The 15,634-nt window shown below is 43.2% G+C and overlaps 1 protein-coding gene across 1 annotated transcript in view; it reads right to left on the minus strand.

The window, feature by feature from the left end:
* Window positions 1–15,634, minus strand: part of MYLK4 (myosin light chain kinase family member 4) — a 72,504-nt gene that overhangs the window by 41,815 nt on the left and 15,055 nt on the right. The window contains exons 2-3 of the mRNA XM_083145162.1: window positions 5,040–5,136; window positions 2,049–2,643 (exon numbers count right to left, since the gene is read on the minus strand). Coding sequence (XP_083001288.1) covers window positions 2,049–2,643; window positions 5,040–5,136 — 692 coding nt within the window. The remainder of the gene's footprint in view (window positions 1–2,048; window positions 2,644–5,039; window positions 5,137–15,634) is intronic.

Here is a 15,634-nt window from a genome sequence, read left to right on the forward strand (position 1 = left end):
CAGCATGCTTGCGCTGGCGATCGCCGGAGCAGAGGCGCTCCATCTGACTGGGACACACGTGCGTCTCACACACACGCGTGTCCCAGCTTCAGGGAGACGGGCAGGGATAGGGGGGATGGATGGGTGGCGAGGGGCATTGGGGGAGGCAGCGGTGAAAGCACCGTAGCCTCGGGGGACATGCGAGCACCTCGTGCAAGCGCGCACCTGGCGAGAGACGGCAGCTGGCAGGGGCTGGCGAGGCCAGCTCCATCTGTAACTCTAGGGAGGATAGTATGCCCTTTTGACCAGCTACATATCCAAGGATTAAGCAACTTATCTCTTAGAAAAAAAGTTTTCTTAATAAAATAAATGATTACACCTTTTGACAAGAAATTGAAAAAGATTAAAATAATCCAGCATTTAAGTTGCTCCTTATATACTTGCATTGGTTTAATTTGCTTGGTTGTAGGTTTAAAGATACATAGTATACCTCCCAGAGGTATTTATATTGGCTGCACTATTTCTTGTGCTTCAGTTCTTTCTCAAATGTATAATAAGGTTGCCTGCCACTACATGAAGGATTCCCTTTAGGGTGGAAACATTTTTATTCCCGATTTTTTAAGAACAGTAATTATAACATTTTTAAAACCTGATTTTCCTGTCATTTTAAATCACTTCAAAACAGTAGTTAAAAAACACGTTACTCCCACCTGCAATGTTTAAACACCTGCCACATTCATAAAAGCAACCCCCATATGCTGTCCCACATCTTTTTATCCATTATTTGACACTTTGCAGTGTTTCACCCCAATAACAACATGAATATACAGTATTATTGAAATTGATGTGTGTGCACGTGTTGATATTGCAGAGTTATACAGTAGGCACACACCAGATGATGACTCAAACTAGTGGTGACTATTTTAAAATGACTTAACCAATGGTGTTAGTTTTGATTGCAGGTACAGGCTACCACAAAAAGGGTGGAAATACAGAAATATTTCCACCCTCTTTGGGGTAGCTGGTTCATTTTTGTGTTGATTCTGGATCCAGGTTTTTTCTCGCTCCAGATCTAATACATTTTTTATGCACAGACACTTGGGCATATGGAAAAACTGCAGCTTTTATTGATATTTAAATACAATTAACTATAGTAATCATAACAGAAGATATATTAGCGCCCAGTGTGGCCACTGGATCCCAGTGACCTAATAGATTGCAGGTACAGCCATACTCACTGTTCCGTACATTGGTAATGGAGCCGAGCTGGAGTGGATCAGCCCCCTACTCTTAGCCAGTGGCTCAAATTATGACCACAATTGCAACAATATATAATACAATCACAGGAGCAGTCACCACAGTATGCAATTTAAGTACGTGTGTGAGGATCTAAGCACGTCATCAGGGCACAGGACTAGACTGCCAAGAAGAAGAGACAGGAGTCTTGACATGATGTGGAAGAATGTGTGCTTAGAAAGTGCAGCTCTGTCTCCTACAGGTTCTATTATGTATGTGAATTTATACTACTTGTGTTATTAAGATTAATATTTTGGTAAAGTCTATACAGTACTATAGACCATCTACATTTTCAGTGTATAAAAAGACAATGTGTACATATATGTCCGTGGTTGGTACTAGGTTCGTCTACCACCTTCCCGGCCTCTGGCATTTGCTCTGATGTTTCACAGAGTAGGAGATTGTGGAATGCATTTGAAATCTCCCCTTAGACATAGATAAAGTTACATGACATGGGATGCATTTGTGCACTAGTGATCCATCAACGGTCGTTATTGTGCTGAAATTCTTATTTTTGGTGTGCCCAATTATTTTTTAAAATAATTGAATAGATATGGCAAATTCTGTAAAAATGCTGTATGTTTTACTTTTGTGTTTCACTATGAATTTGTTTTGTTTTTTTGTAAAATAAAAACAAAACTATTTTTTATTGTGATATTAAATGATTTCTGTTATATAATGCTGCTGAATCATACAATAATAATATACATTTGTAATTGTTATTTATACGAGCAGAATTAAAGGTTTAGTAAATTACTGTAGTTATAGCTTACCTTAGTGCTGAAGGTGTACAGGTTGTTCCAAATTCCGTGTCATCATAAGCTGGGCACGGAGACAGGTGAGAAGATGTGGCAGCACCACTGACTGGAGACTCTGATAGTGGTGACTCTTGCACGGCATTAGTTTCTTCACTAATTGTAATTTTATGGATGCTGCTGTCATTTACATTTTGTTCATCATGAGCTTCATTATTAACCTCACTATCGTCATCTCTTTGTATGCCTGATAAATCTTCAGTCAATAAAATGATAAGTTGTTGTTCTCCTTCATCCTCCTGGATGTTGGCTAAGCTTTCCCCTGGGTCCTCAGCTTTGTCACTCACCTCTGGCAGTTCTGTGCCATAGTCTTCATTTACAAACGTAGGTTCCCCATCTTCTTCTACCACAGAAAAAATAATGGGACTGCCCCCAGGAACATGAGGTTTGATGTGTGCGTTTGGTATATTTATTGATATAAAGTTCTCTTCATATTTTAGTTCAGTAGGTTTGTTGTCAACCAATATAACAGATGCCTTTTCTGTATTTTCTTTATTGAGTTTTTGGACCTTTTCCTTATATTTGCGGGACTGGGTCTTTTGCACAGATCGCTCTAAAAGCAATGACAGGACAGCAAGCGTATAATGGCTGGTTTGATTAGTATGTTTTTAACGCTTAGGGCCAAAGCCTTTTTACTTGTTGCCAATAGCAGCAGCAATACAACACAACACAACACATAAAGCACCATCACCAAGCTAAATAAGCCAATTCAGCAACTGGAGACAAAAAATACTGTTATATTTTATATTATTATATTATTATGTATTTTACACAACCTGAAAAATTGGTTAAAAGATTACTGAACAAAATACAACTCTGAAATATTCCATAACTCTGTTAGAGGAAACAGAGGATTTGTATGTTTCAGGTCTCCCTTGTCTTTCATTGTTCTATTTGTCATTATGAACACCATTGCATGACATTGACAATAAAACATTATAATTGGTCAGATGTAAGTGTTAACGCAAAATAAATATAAATGGCAGCATAATTTCATCTAAAAAAACATTTTGTAAAGAGCTGTGTAAGAAAAACAAATAAATGCCAAAGTCCAGCAAATGTGAGCTTTTTCTCTTAGTTGCGAACTATCAATTCAGTACTATATCTACAACAACCATAGTATTAATTAAAGTATATACTTTACCCATAGTGCTCATTATACAATTGTGGGATGTTTGTGTGAGACAGGGAGTGCACTCTGCACTGTGGCTCCCTCTATTGACAGGTCCAGGACTCCCCACCTTAGGCGGAGCTGCACTGAAATCACAGTGTAACCTCCAACCCAAATAGGCTGCTAACCTATCCATGTGTCCTCCATCTCCACCCTCCATTGAGACAGGATGTACCCATGAGGTTCTCTTTAAAATGGAGACAGTCTGCCTACATAAGTGGTAGTACACTACTATTGCTTGGCAATATATATATATATATATATATATATATACAGTATATATATATATATTCTGCAACTACTACTACTGTCACCATTGGTTAAACTGGATATACATTAACCCTGTATATACTCTTTATGCTCCTGTCTACAACTGTATATGCCTGCTGTATACATCTGTTATATTCCTGAATTAAGCCTAAATTATCCTGGAAACCTTTTCTAACAATAAATAAGCCTAGTTTAGATAAGTTTTCTGCCGAGTGGATGGACCTCCGTTGCACAACACCATAGGTGCTGTCAAAAGTTTGCTCCAATTATCTATTGTCGATTCAGTTAGCTACCGATGAAGGGCATAACAATAAATGATAACACCTGCTTAAAGAGGCCCATCTTGCCAGAGAGACCATCCACCACTAGGTACTTTAATTCTAATGTATTGTGGTTGTCACATTCTATGATATGTTCAGCAGTAAACCGATCTTTAAGCTTGAAGCCATGTATTTTATGAAGTAGGCCAGAAGCTAATGGACTCAGATATTCAATGCCATTGTTTGGGGTAGTGGAAGGAGGGACAGATGTCTACATTGTGGTCTCCAGTGCATGCCACGGCGGCTGTCTAAAGTTTAAACACACTTTAATGTGTATGTCTCTGCTGCTGTGTGAGTGCTACACTCATTAAGGTCTCATGATGTGGTGTTGGCAGTTGATAATACCCCCAGAGTTCTATTAGCACAGGGTTTGATGTTAAGAGTTAGTGCCTTATTAAAGTGCTTTGGACCTGATTATGGAAAAAAACATAAAAAATGATTCAAAAGAAAGGTCCTTTGGCCATGGGAAGGGATGTAAAATAGCTGGTGGTTGTGCTGGGGCAGTGCAAAAATGCGGACCTACCCAGTAATGCTTATGGAGATCTATTGCCACTGGGAGGGTCTATAGTCAATGTGTGTTGGGAGGTTATTTCACAATAGGGATGAGGAAGAAGTGGGAGGTATCAAGACACCCTCTAGGCATTTTTTTTTTCAATTAAAAAATATATTAAAAAGTTTAACTCCCTACTGAGCACAGGCACCACACTGACTGATGCCCTACACATGCCCTGTCATAGTTATGGTATTAAGCCATGCTAAATACCAGGGCATGATGGGAGATGTAGGTATTCAACATCTGGAAGGCTGCATATTGCCCACCCCTGGTCTAAAGCAACATGGCTGGCATCGTCATGGGGCTGATGAGGCCCATAGCAATTTCTGTCCCAGCTCATTATGCCAGGCCTACAGAAATTATATTGACATAGAATATATTCCTCTGCTAAAATTATAATCCCCAAGACTGTGCAAACCATAATGGCCTATTCTGTAAAGTCATTTAACTGTGATAGGAACAATAGGCTAATGCAGCATGCTGGATAAATAATTAGCAAAATCTAATAGTAAATGGCATATAATTCGGTCCCTAAAGAAATCTATATTCCTTCACTCAGATCCAACAACTTGTAACTTACACTCACAGCATTTCCTTCTAACTACAGTATAATACAGATTGGTTGCACTGTTTACCTGTATCTGGCGGCTTCTTCTTCTTCATTGACTTTGTTCCCTTCAAACTCAAGGACACATTTTTCTTCTTTTCACTTGTGATTTGATCACTGATGATCTGTGAACATTAAATATGACACGTTAATGCAGGGATATTGAGAAAGGCAATTGAAAGACAATATAAAATATAAAAAAATCAATAAACTGAAGTAACAAGTCAGTCAATAATATAAACATTAGTAAAGCTTGATGGCCCATGCTGAGCTGTAAATATCCCCCACTCTAGTACTTTAATAACGACTATCTAATTAGCAGTCAAATCATAAGTCCGTTAACCAGTAAAGTGTATAAACAAGGAACACTGGGATAAAGCAGATAATTAATATTATTGCAATAGAATATTGTCCATATATCTGAGAAGTGAACACACCAGGAAAACAGCCACCCGCACCCTGCACACATTGCCTGCTCGCATATCCATAGGAACGTCCATTTTTTTCATGAGGACACCCATAAAACCCTCGGCATTCCCATGGCTGACCCCTTTCCTCACTGTTGTCCGTCCCCTACCCCAACCTATATGAACCTTTTGGTAACTATGCAAGTCACCTAAGCCGTTCGCAAAGGGGTGTGCACAAAAGACCATTCACAGACCCCCAAACCATGCAAAGACCCCCAAACCAAATGAATAAGAATCACCCCCATAGTGTATACACAAACAGGTCACAAGAAATATTTTTAACATTTGTTTTGACTACAAACAAAAAATACATTTGAAAGGATAAAAATATTTTTGAAAACTGTACATAGATAACACCCTATAATCTAAGCACAATGAATTAAGAGAGACGCTACTGTATGTATTAGCTTGAGATGAGAATTTGCAATCATCCAATTGAAAACAACTAGCAGGCATGAGCAACCATGCCACAGTTTGAACTGTGTGCCTGATTCAGACCTGCGCATTGGGTTGTGTGTGTTAGGAGGCCAGCAAGCAGGTAAACACCACCCAGAGGAACGGTTGTGACTGTGTACACACAGGGGGGAAATTATTCACCATCAAATGGTTTTCCCCTTGCTCACAGCACTGAGTAAGTCTAGACACACTCAGGGGTAGATGTATGAAGCAGTGATAAGGGAGGCGAAGTGATACAGTGCCTGGTAATTTATCACCGGCCAATCAGCTCCTATTTAAACCCATCCTGTAACTTAACAGTCAGAAGCTGATTGGCCAGTGATAAAGTATGAGGCACTTTATCACATCTCCTCCCTTATAACTGCTTCATAAATCTACCCCTCAGTGCTGTGAATGCTGTGGGGAGAAGGAGGATGCTGATGACAGCTGCCCCCCCTCCCAATGGCTGGGGGAACATCTGCATTTTCTGGGCACTCCCAGAAAATGCTAGCATAACATCCCCAAGTGTCCGCAGGGTGTCGATCACCCAGCAATCAGTAATTATTAGATTGCTGCCCTCAGATGGATGGCTTGCGCATGCGCCCTGCGTACCGGGTGCATTTGCGTTCCCTCAATAATCGCGCAGACTGCAAATTCGCTGCCCAGTGAACAGGTCTGAATCAGGCCCTGTATGTGTACTGACAAGGTTCTATGTGTCTTCATTTGCCTCTGCAATTGCCAGGGGGGGGGGGGGGGGGAGGGGGGCTGACGCTACAGCCCGGGGGTGGTGTGTGTGTGCTGACGCTACAGCCCGGGGGGGGGGGGGGAGGGTGCTGATGCTACAGCCCAGGGGAGGGGGGCAGAGGGGGTTCTGACGCTACAGCCAGGTGGGGGAGGGGGGGTGGTGCCGATGCTGCAGCCCGGGGGTGGCAGAGGTGGTATAGCAACTGACAGGCGGGTGGAGCGGACTACTTACCTAGCTCATCAGGTTAGTCCGCCGCACCGCAACACCATCTGGTGACGTCATCCGAGAGCGGTCGCAGTCTGGTCACAGCATACAGTGTAGCATAGCCTAAAACAAATATGGCTGCCGCATATGTGCATATAATATATGCATATATGCGGCGGCTATATTTGTTTTAGGCTATGCTGCCGTTTGTGACCAGGCTGCGGCCGCTTGCATATACAGGATGACGCCAGCCCCGGAAGAATAGTCGGCGGCCCTGCCAGAGGGAAATCTGGACTGGCCCAACAGGAAATGTCCAGGTTTCGCGGTGGGCCAATCCGCCTCAGCTGGAATGCATCCCCCATAGGTTGCAAAGCTGCACAATGTATCAACATCGGGCAGCATCACTTTGGGTCCCTTGGCTACTGCTAATCTAAGATGGCGGATATGAGATGGCGGTAGCCCATTGTAGCCTATGGGTTACAGACCGCACTGCCACTGTCAGCAGGGTTGGCGGGGGGTCAGCACTGACCGCACATGTGCAGACCCCGGGCACTCGGATGTGTGCATCGCAGGGATGGGATCCTTTTGGAGCCCTGTCCCTGCCTGTGTGGGATGATACATTCCCTTGATAGGATTGCATACTACAATGCGATCCTGGGTGGTATTATATGTATGTGTATGTGATCCTTAATTAATGGGCCCCTGTAGCAGGCATTCCCACCCACAGTCCTCAAGGCACACCAACAGTGCATTTTTTAGCAATATCCAGGCTTTAGCACAGACGTTTAAATCAAAATAACTCAGGTACTAATTAAGTCACCTGTGCTCACATCTGGATATCAATAAAACCTGTAAACTAGTTCGGATATTTTCTAGACCATCAAACAGGGGGCCACATAACATATCAATAATAAGACTCTTACTGTCTTGTGCAACAGACCCCCAACTAAAACCTGCATTGTTAGTGTGCCTTGAGGACCAAAGTTGGAAATGCCTGCTGTATGGGCTTGATTTAACCCCTTGAGTGGTGGGTTTTTCTGGGGCAGGACAAACCTACCAGGGCAGGTTTGTCCTGCCCCAGCAAAAACCCACCATAGGACGTAGGAAGGCCCCTCCCCCTCACCTCCGCTCCGGCGTTTGTACGCTGGAGCTTCCCTGCTGCTGCTGCCCCAGCCACCAGTCACAGTCAGCATTGACAACAGGCCGCAGGCTTGGGGATGTTCGCGGCAGCTCGGGGGTCCCCCCAAGCCGCCCCGAACATCCCAGAGCCTGCCGCCTATGCCACTGCTATAAATGGCAGGGGAGCTCCGGTGTACGATCGCCAAAGCGGAGGGGGATTAGGCGACAGGAGGTGTGTGTGTGTGGGCACTAGAGGTGGTGCACCAGTGGTGCTCCGCTGGAGGCACCACTGGTGCGCACCTACTACATAGTGGTATGCCTGGAAATTTTCCGGGCCAGCCGCCTGCGGCAGCTCAGCTGAGCCTGGAAAATTTCCAGGCATACCACTCAAGTGGTTAATGATATATTTGTATGCAGCAACTGTGCGTAACTATGCAAATTCCAGAGCCAGCTTGATTTGTACAGAGAAGCACACTGGAGGGTTTTCAAATCCCAAAGGCTGTGTTCAAAGACACATAATTGGTTACAGATCAGTTAATTGTTACATTTCTGATTAGCCTTATGGTTGCACAACATGTCCGTAGCCATTACAACTGAGTACATCATTACAGTCGCAGGCTCAGATATGCCCCCCAAATGGTTGCAACACATCTGTATATTTGATGCCACTCCCTGTTATTCCCAAAAAAGTTCCCTGACTGTCAGTCACATGCCCTTGCTCCGGGCATCGGGACTCGTACAGTAGCTACACCGCTGAGCGTATAAACAGTGTGCGCAATGGCAAAACTGTATACTAAATCAACTAAATGCAGCTTGTCTTTTGAACATGTCTTCTAAGGCTTTGTAACTGATGCACATACAAATCTAGCTAGAATTTTTTATAGTATAGTAAATAAGCAAAAGACAAAATGTACATCATACTAGGCAAAGTGACCTTCTCTAAGTACTTCCACCTTGGGTCTTTTCAGACAGAAAGACAGATGTTGGAACCAGGCATCAGCTATAGCTATAAAAAGAATCAAGGGTTACAAGTGACATGGTGGTTGAATAACTGAAGTGTTCCGTTACCAAGTCACCCTCTCACATATAGTATGTTCCCTGACTTTCATTTAACAAACCTTGATACCAATTCTTCCATCTTATGCATGTAGCATACAGTTCATTGGCTATTTATTTCAAGAGACTTAAAGTTGTAGCATTACAGTCAGATAATGGCGGTAACTCTTACTATGCAGCAATGGGGTGCATGGAATTACACCTACAGGCGCACACATAAAAACATAAAAAATAGGCCCATCAGACAGCCATAAATCAAATGTAAGTAAGTCTGGCCCTTGCACAACTCTGCGACAGAGACAGTCTGATCGAGACCGTCGCTGACCTCACAGACCCTCGATTAAAACACTTTGGCTCATCTGCATTTTTTCTGACACTCCCAGAAAATGGGAGGTGGCCGCCCTCAAAGCCAGCTTCATGTCAGTTAAATTGTGAGGAGATTGTGATTAGATACGTTCCCTATTTTTGTACAAATGCACAGTCATTCGATAATCGAACGGATTGCGAATTTACACATTAGCGATCAACTCTGAATCAGGCCCAAGGTGAGATGTAAATACATTTTTTTACCTGAAAAATGATTATGCAAAAAGGACAGGCTTTCCTGGGGAAGTGGAAGGGCCTCTATGACATAAATTGTGTTCCAACACCCTTGCCCCCTGGACTTCTGTTCTGAGATCACTGGTGGAAGTTGAGTATTTATTTACAATAATGCTATATTAAATTCTATTTCACTTTTGATTCTGTGAGGAGAGGAAACCAGTGCATGTTTTGCAAGTCTCCTCACAGCATCAAAAGTGAAATAATTAGCTGCACCTGTGGATCTTTTCAAATGTGTCAGTGAGTAATGAACACACCTGTGTACCTGCCAGGTGACCTGGAAAACATGAACTGTGTGGGGTCCTGAGGACCGAGTTTGAGAACCTATGCAATAATGATGTTCATAATCACAGAAAGTTAGTTAGGTGAGCCAGCTTTCTCCTGCACAGCTAACACCTTCTGTAGCGCTGTTCCAGCGCTACAGAGGCTGATAGCGTGATTGGCCGATGCATTTCCATGGAGATGCATAGCTCAGCCCTGATTGGCAGAGCTATGCATCTCCATGGAGATGCATAAGCCCAAGACGCTATCAGCCTCTGTAACGCTGGAACAGCACTACAGAAGGTGTTAGCTGCGCAGGAGAAAGCCGGCTCACCCCTACGCTTTTTGTCCCCCGTATTTTTGGAACCAGTTTCGGCTCAATGAGCCCGGGGCTGGTTATGCTCAGGAGGAGGGACCTCACGCCATTTTTTTTATCACAAATTCAAACATTACCTCAAATTCGCACATTTTCATGCCTAAAATTTTCAAATCTTCATGACTAAAATTCGCCCATTATCGCACTTTATCAAACTTTTTTCCCCGGAACACCCACCTCATTAAATATGCGAATTCGCTGCAAAAAATGCAACTGCTGTGGACGCCCGGGGACTGCGTGGATGCCGAGGGACCACCGGACACCATCAGGGGACAGGTAAGTATGCTTTAAAAAATATATTCCAAAAACCGAAAAATTCCCCTATCCTACTTTTAAAGGGTTAATGTTTTATGATTTAGGCATGGATTACAGCTGTGGGTAATGTTAAGCGATGTTCCAATTTAGGACTTAAACCAGTGGTGTGTGTGTGTGGCTCCCTGGGTTGCTGCAGGAAACTTGCAGGGGTGCCCTGGGTTGGTAGCTTAAGTTCAATTCAAATTAATTATGGTCAATGTTAAAGGCAAAACCAGTGCTGGTGGCTGCCAAAGTAGGAACCTACTTTGGGAGCCTTGCTGTGAGCATATCACCAGTCTGTATCATTATATGGTCGACAACCCCAAAATTTCTTTCTCCATATCCAAGTGAATTAGAGGATTTTTTTTACCCATTTGGGACCTCCTTTGAAACAACCTCAGTGGACTATCCTTGCTCATAATAAACTTGTTGACAACAAAAAATCAACATAAAATCAATGCATAAAGTTACGCTCTGGATATATTTCCTTTTGAGGATTTGCATCCTGGACAACTGATTGTGATAACACCAAATTGCTGTATCATTACCCCTGATTCCTATTTTTCACAAAACACGTTATGTTCTTGTTTTTAATCTGATTATCATATTACTACAGTTCTAAAGATTCCATTTTTGAAGAAAATTACAAATGTGATTTGCATGGTCTTTTAACAAAATTATTTTACAAAAAAAATAGTTTTGGACAAATTCGGTATTAATTACTTTACTGGACAATTAGCGCCCTCTGAATCTTTCTTTTTTATCTCTAAAACTATGAATTATATCCATTTTTGAAGAAAATTACAAATGTGATTTGCATGGTCTTTTAACAAAATTATTTTACAAAAAAAATAGTTTTGGACAAATTTGGTATTAATTACTCTACTGGACAATTAGCACCCTCTGAATCTTTCTTTTTTATCTCTAAAACTATGAATTATATCTAATAGGTGCTGCTGGTATCATTTATTAGCGCAGATTGGGGCCCCTTTCACAGGGCCAATGTGGAGGTTAAAATGTTCCACCTCACTAGGGCCCTTATTCTGGTCTGTGCGGCCGGAGCCGCATACGTTGCTCCGGCCGCACAAACCAATCCCCGCCTACAAGACGGATCGCCACGGCCGTCCGTACGTGGACGGCTGGCGATCCGCATAAAAATGGTGGGGCGTACGCCTCCACCATGGTGGGAGCTGCCCCCTGCATTCGATGGTCGACGACCATCGAAGGCAGGGCCGCACGCTCCCCCCGCTCACGCAAGCTTAGACCACACGGACAATCGTCCGTGTGAAAGCTTGTATGGGGGTGGAGAGCTGACATCCTGCGATGTCAGCTTTCCGCCCCCATCACTGGCGTCATAGCCTCATTACCATGCATACGCCCCGCGTTTGCATGGGAACGCCCATGAAACGCGGGGCGTATGCATAGGGAAATGAGGGTATTAAGCCCCTCACGCCCCTATACGCCCCCTTTGCGGCGTATGAAATTTTTGTGCGGCGAATTCCCCTGCACATGCGCAGAATGACCTCTGCGCATGTGCAGAGCGAAAACATCGGCGGTACGGCCGCACGCGGGCCGTACCGCACAGACCAGAATAAGGGGCTATTAGAGGTGGTGGAACTCAGTTCCCTGTCAGATATGTGTTCCTGAAACACCCCCACTAACCACGGCAGCCCGAAGTGTGGCGAGCGCACGCGCTACGCGTCCCCCCGACCTGTTCATACCCCCACTATACAAGTCGGTGCGGAGTTGATTTTATAAAGTGTGGTGAGCCCGAAGGCGAGCTCAGGGAGGACAGAAACCTCCCGTTTCTCGCTATGCTCGCCACGCTTTGGACTCGGTGGATCATTGCACTCGCCACTCTTTATAAAATCAACTCCATGCTGACGTGGATAGTGGGGGTATGAACAGGTCGGAGGGACGGCTAACGCGTCCGCTCGCCACGCTTCGGGCTGGCGTGGATAGTGGGGGTTTGAAAATGAGGCTCTCCCTGAAGTGGACATGGGAAGGGTTGCCGTACCCTACCGCAATAATTACTTAGACGCACCTGCATCTCATACAGCTGGAGCGCCTCTCCGCCGGCGCTTGCATCATCCCCTCTCCCCAGGCGTCCGTAAGCGCAGGGGATCTGGTGGTTACCAGCGCTGTGTCAGAGGCGCTCACTAGGCTTGCCATAGATGCAAGGGACAGATCCATGGACGCCGGGGACAGAGCCGGCCTGCCACGGAGTCACTATGGTAGGCAGATGTTGGGCTGCCGCGGAGTTGATTTTATAAAGTGTGGCGAGCGCAGCGAGCCTCCAAGCCCGAAGCGTGGCGAGGGGCCGCAGAATACATGTAAAGTAATCCGCGTCCCCTCAAGGGGCTCGCTATGGTCGCCACGCTTCGGACACGGTGGATCGTTGTGCTCGCCACTCTTTATAAAATCAACTCCATGCCGACGTCGATAGTGGGGGTATGAACATGTGGACCATATGGTGTAGACTTATTGACTGTCGTCCTATAACCAATGACCAAAATATTGCTATCTGCTTTCCACCTATGCAGCAAGTACAGTACAACAAGCATTCTTTTAGAAACTGTGGTCTAGTTTAGTCTGAGCTATTACACAAATTCTGAATGATATCACAAAAATAGTTTTATCCACTTCTTTCCTGAAATTTTGTCCAAATCCCAAACACAGCTTTACCACTATGTACTAAATTAAAAACATGTTTTCCATCTGTAATTTCAGTTACATGAGGAGATCTATTTCCATGTAGTGTCTGGACAGTATAGCTGCTCTCCCGGAATACTTTACATTGACAGGACATTTGGATACAAATGAGTCCAGCAGGAACAATAGCCTTTTTATGTCTGACCAGCAAAACCTTACTAAATTATTCTCTAGTCTGAGTCCTACATTTTAACAGGTGATGAGTGGAATATTGCGCCTTCCAAAAGAAAAAGTGTGCCTGAATAGTCGTCAATTTGCTAAGTAGCCTATCAAGTTCTCTCATGCCGTGTCTAGGGAATGTGCTGCCTACTCTTTCACATCAATCTTCTGAGTGCTTTAGATTGTTTTACTCTCTTCCAAATTGATTATATTTTCATGTGCTATGTAACAGCATTTATAAAGACATAAAAATAATAATCCAAGGAAAGTTATATAGGAAAAAAGACTATTAAACTGCTCTGAATAAATTATATGCCCGCCTGTTTACATTATGTGATCATTTGCTGACCAAATTACCAAAAGATTTAAAGATGTATTGGGATACATTTAGAGTAATCTTAAAAAAATATAAATAAAAAATAACAATTCTAAAACTTAAGCAGGCCATACACCTTTAAATTTTGGGGGTATTCAATTGTGCCAATATTTCTTGACAGAGGAAACATCGGCACTTACCTATTCAATGCTGCCTTAACGGCAGTATTGACAGTATTGACGGGTGTCAGATCCGACTTTTTAAAAACTCGGATCTGTTTTGACTTATGAAATTTTTTCAACAATCAGCGACTCTTTTCGTCGAACTGCTGACTTTCTGACACTCAACAGCCAGAGTACTGATTTCTTGCTGTTGAGCTACAGTTGAAAAAAAAAAATTTAGCCTATCAGAATGAATACCCCCTTATTGCCCTATCTGAATGGTTGGAACATCAATCTGGTAATTTTGGACCATTGACCATTTGCTTTGAAAAAATGAAACATTTACAAAAACGGTCATTAAGATTTTACCAGATTTTTGTTCTAACCAGCCAGATTGTATAATAAAACTTTAGGTGTATGGTCATCTTAAGGCTTATTGGTGGATCTTGTGGTCTCAGATGTTTAACTGATAGTAACTGGATAGTGGTGACATCTGTTAATGAGAATGATGTGCTGTGATATTATCCACCCAACTCTCAATGTGATAATTGATTACATTGCACAGGTGTATCAATTATTCTATTGAGGGACAGAGCTTGTGAAAAAGTCCCTGAAATGAGTTTTTGCACCACTATCAGGGTATTTTTCATGAAAAATACACTGATCCTGTGCTGCATTTTCCCACCCCACTGCATTTGCCCACCCCACCCTGTGCATCATAACCCTCCTCACACCCCTGGTTCATACTCACCACCCATGGATCAGCTGTTGTAGCACTGCCGGCTTTCAGGGTTTCCTCCGTCTGTAACCCCCAGTGCTGTAAAATTAGCTGCTACTTTGCAGCATCATTTTACTGCATCGGGATTCCCCGTAGCAGCGATCACTGGACCCTGTGGTAGTGAATATGAATTTTCACTTTTTTTTTTATACAATAATCAGCTTATGTGTCCATTGGACACACATAGCTGATCACACTGGCCCTGGTCCTGCACTGGCCCTATCCTGTTCATGAACACTGTTGGAAAAGCATTTAGTATATTCAGGTGATACAAAAAAATATATTTTAGTACAAAAAAGTAATAAATAGACCCCTTAATATTTATGTTTTGTTGGATAGCGACACTGGATATCCCATACGGTGTCTTTTTACATGTGACCAAAGAAGATAATACTCATGCCACCTGGTCTGAGTAAGGTCTAGCACTAAGCCCGAGGACTATTTGGGTGAAAAAAATATCTTCCCAGTAGGCAATCCATATAACTAATGCAGAATCTGTGTGCCTACATGTAAATGCACGGACAATCCACAAATATGAGGAAAACTCCACAACTTCATTGTACAGTAGCAAGAGATGTATTTGAGAGAAACAGTGGCCTAGTTATCATTACATTTTGACAGCATGTCCCCAAAAAACAGTATACCGGCAATTATTAAGTATTAACTTAATTTACCATGGAGGGACCCAACAGACATCTCTGTATCTGTTGAGGACGCCCCCCCCAGGTCTCTGTACAAGCTGTCAAATTCTCCATTGCATGCCAGAGTTTGGTCGTAGCAGAAACGCCATCTGAAGATGCAGCCTATGAGCTACATTCCCATACCTCCAACATGACCCATTTTAGGAGGGACAGAATGTTCTGTTCCTGGACTTCCCTCTTAATTTATGATTACCATCAACTTTGTTGGTACCTTTTTTTGGTACTTGTGTAATAGCACA

The sequence above is a fragment of the Crinia signifera genome, chromosome 5 (genome assembly GCF_055691185.1).
Source record: "Crinia signifera chromosome 5, ASM5569118v1, whole genome shotgun sequence".
NCBI classification, from domain to species: domain Eukaryota; kingdom Metazoa; phylum Chordata; class Amphibia; order Anura; family Myobatrachidae; genus Crinia; species Crinia signifera.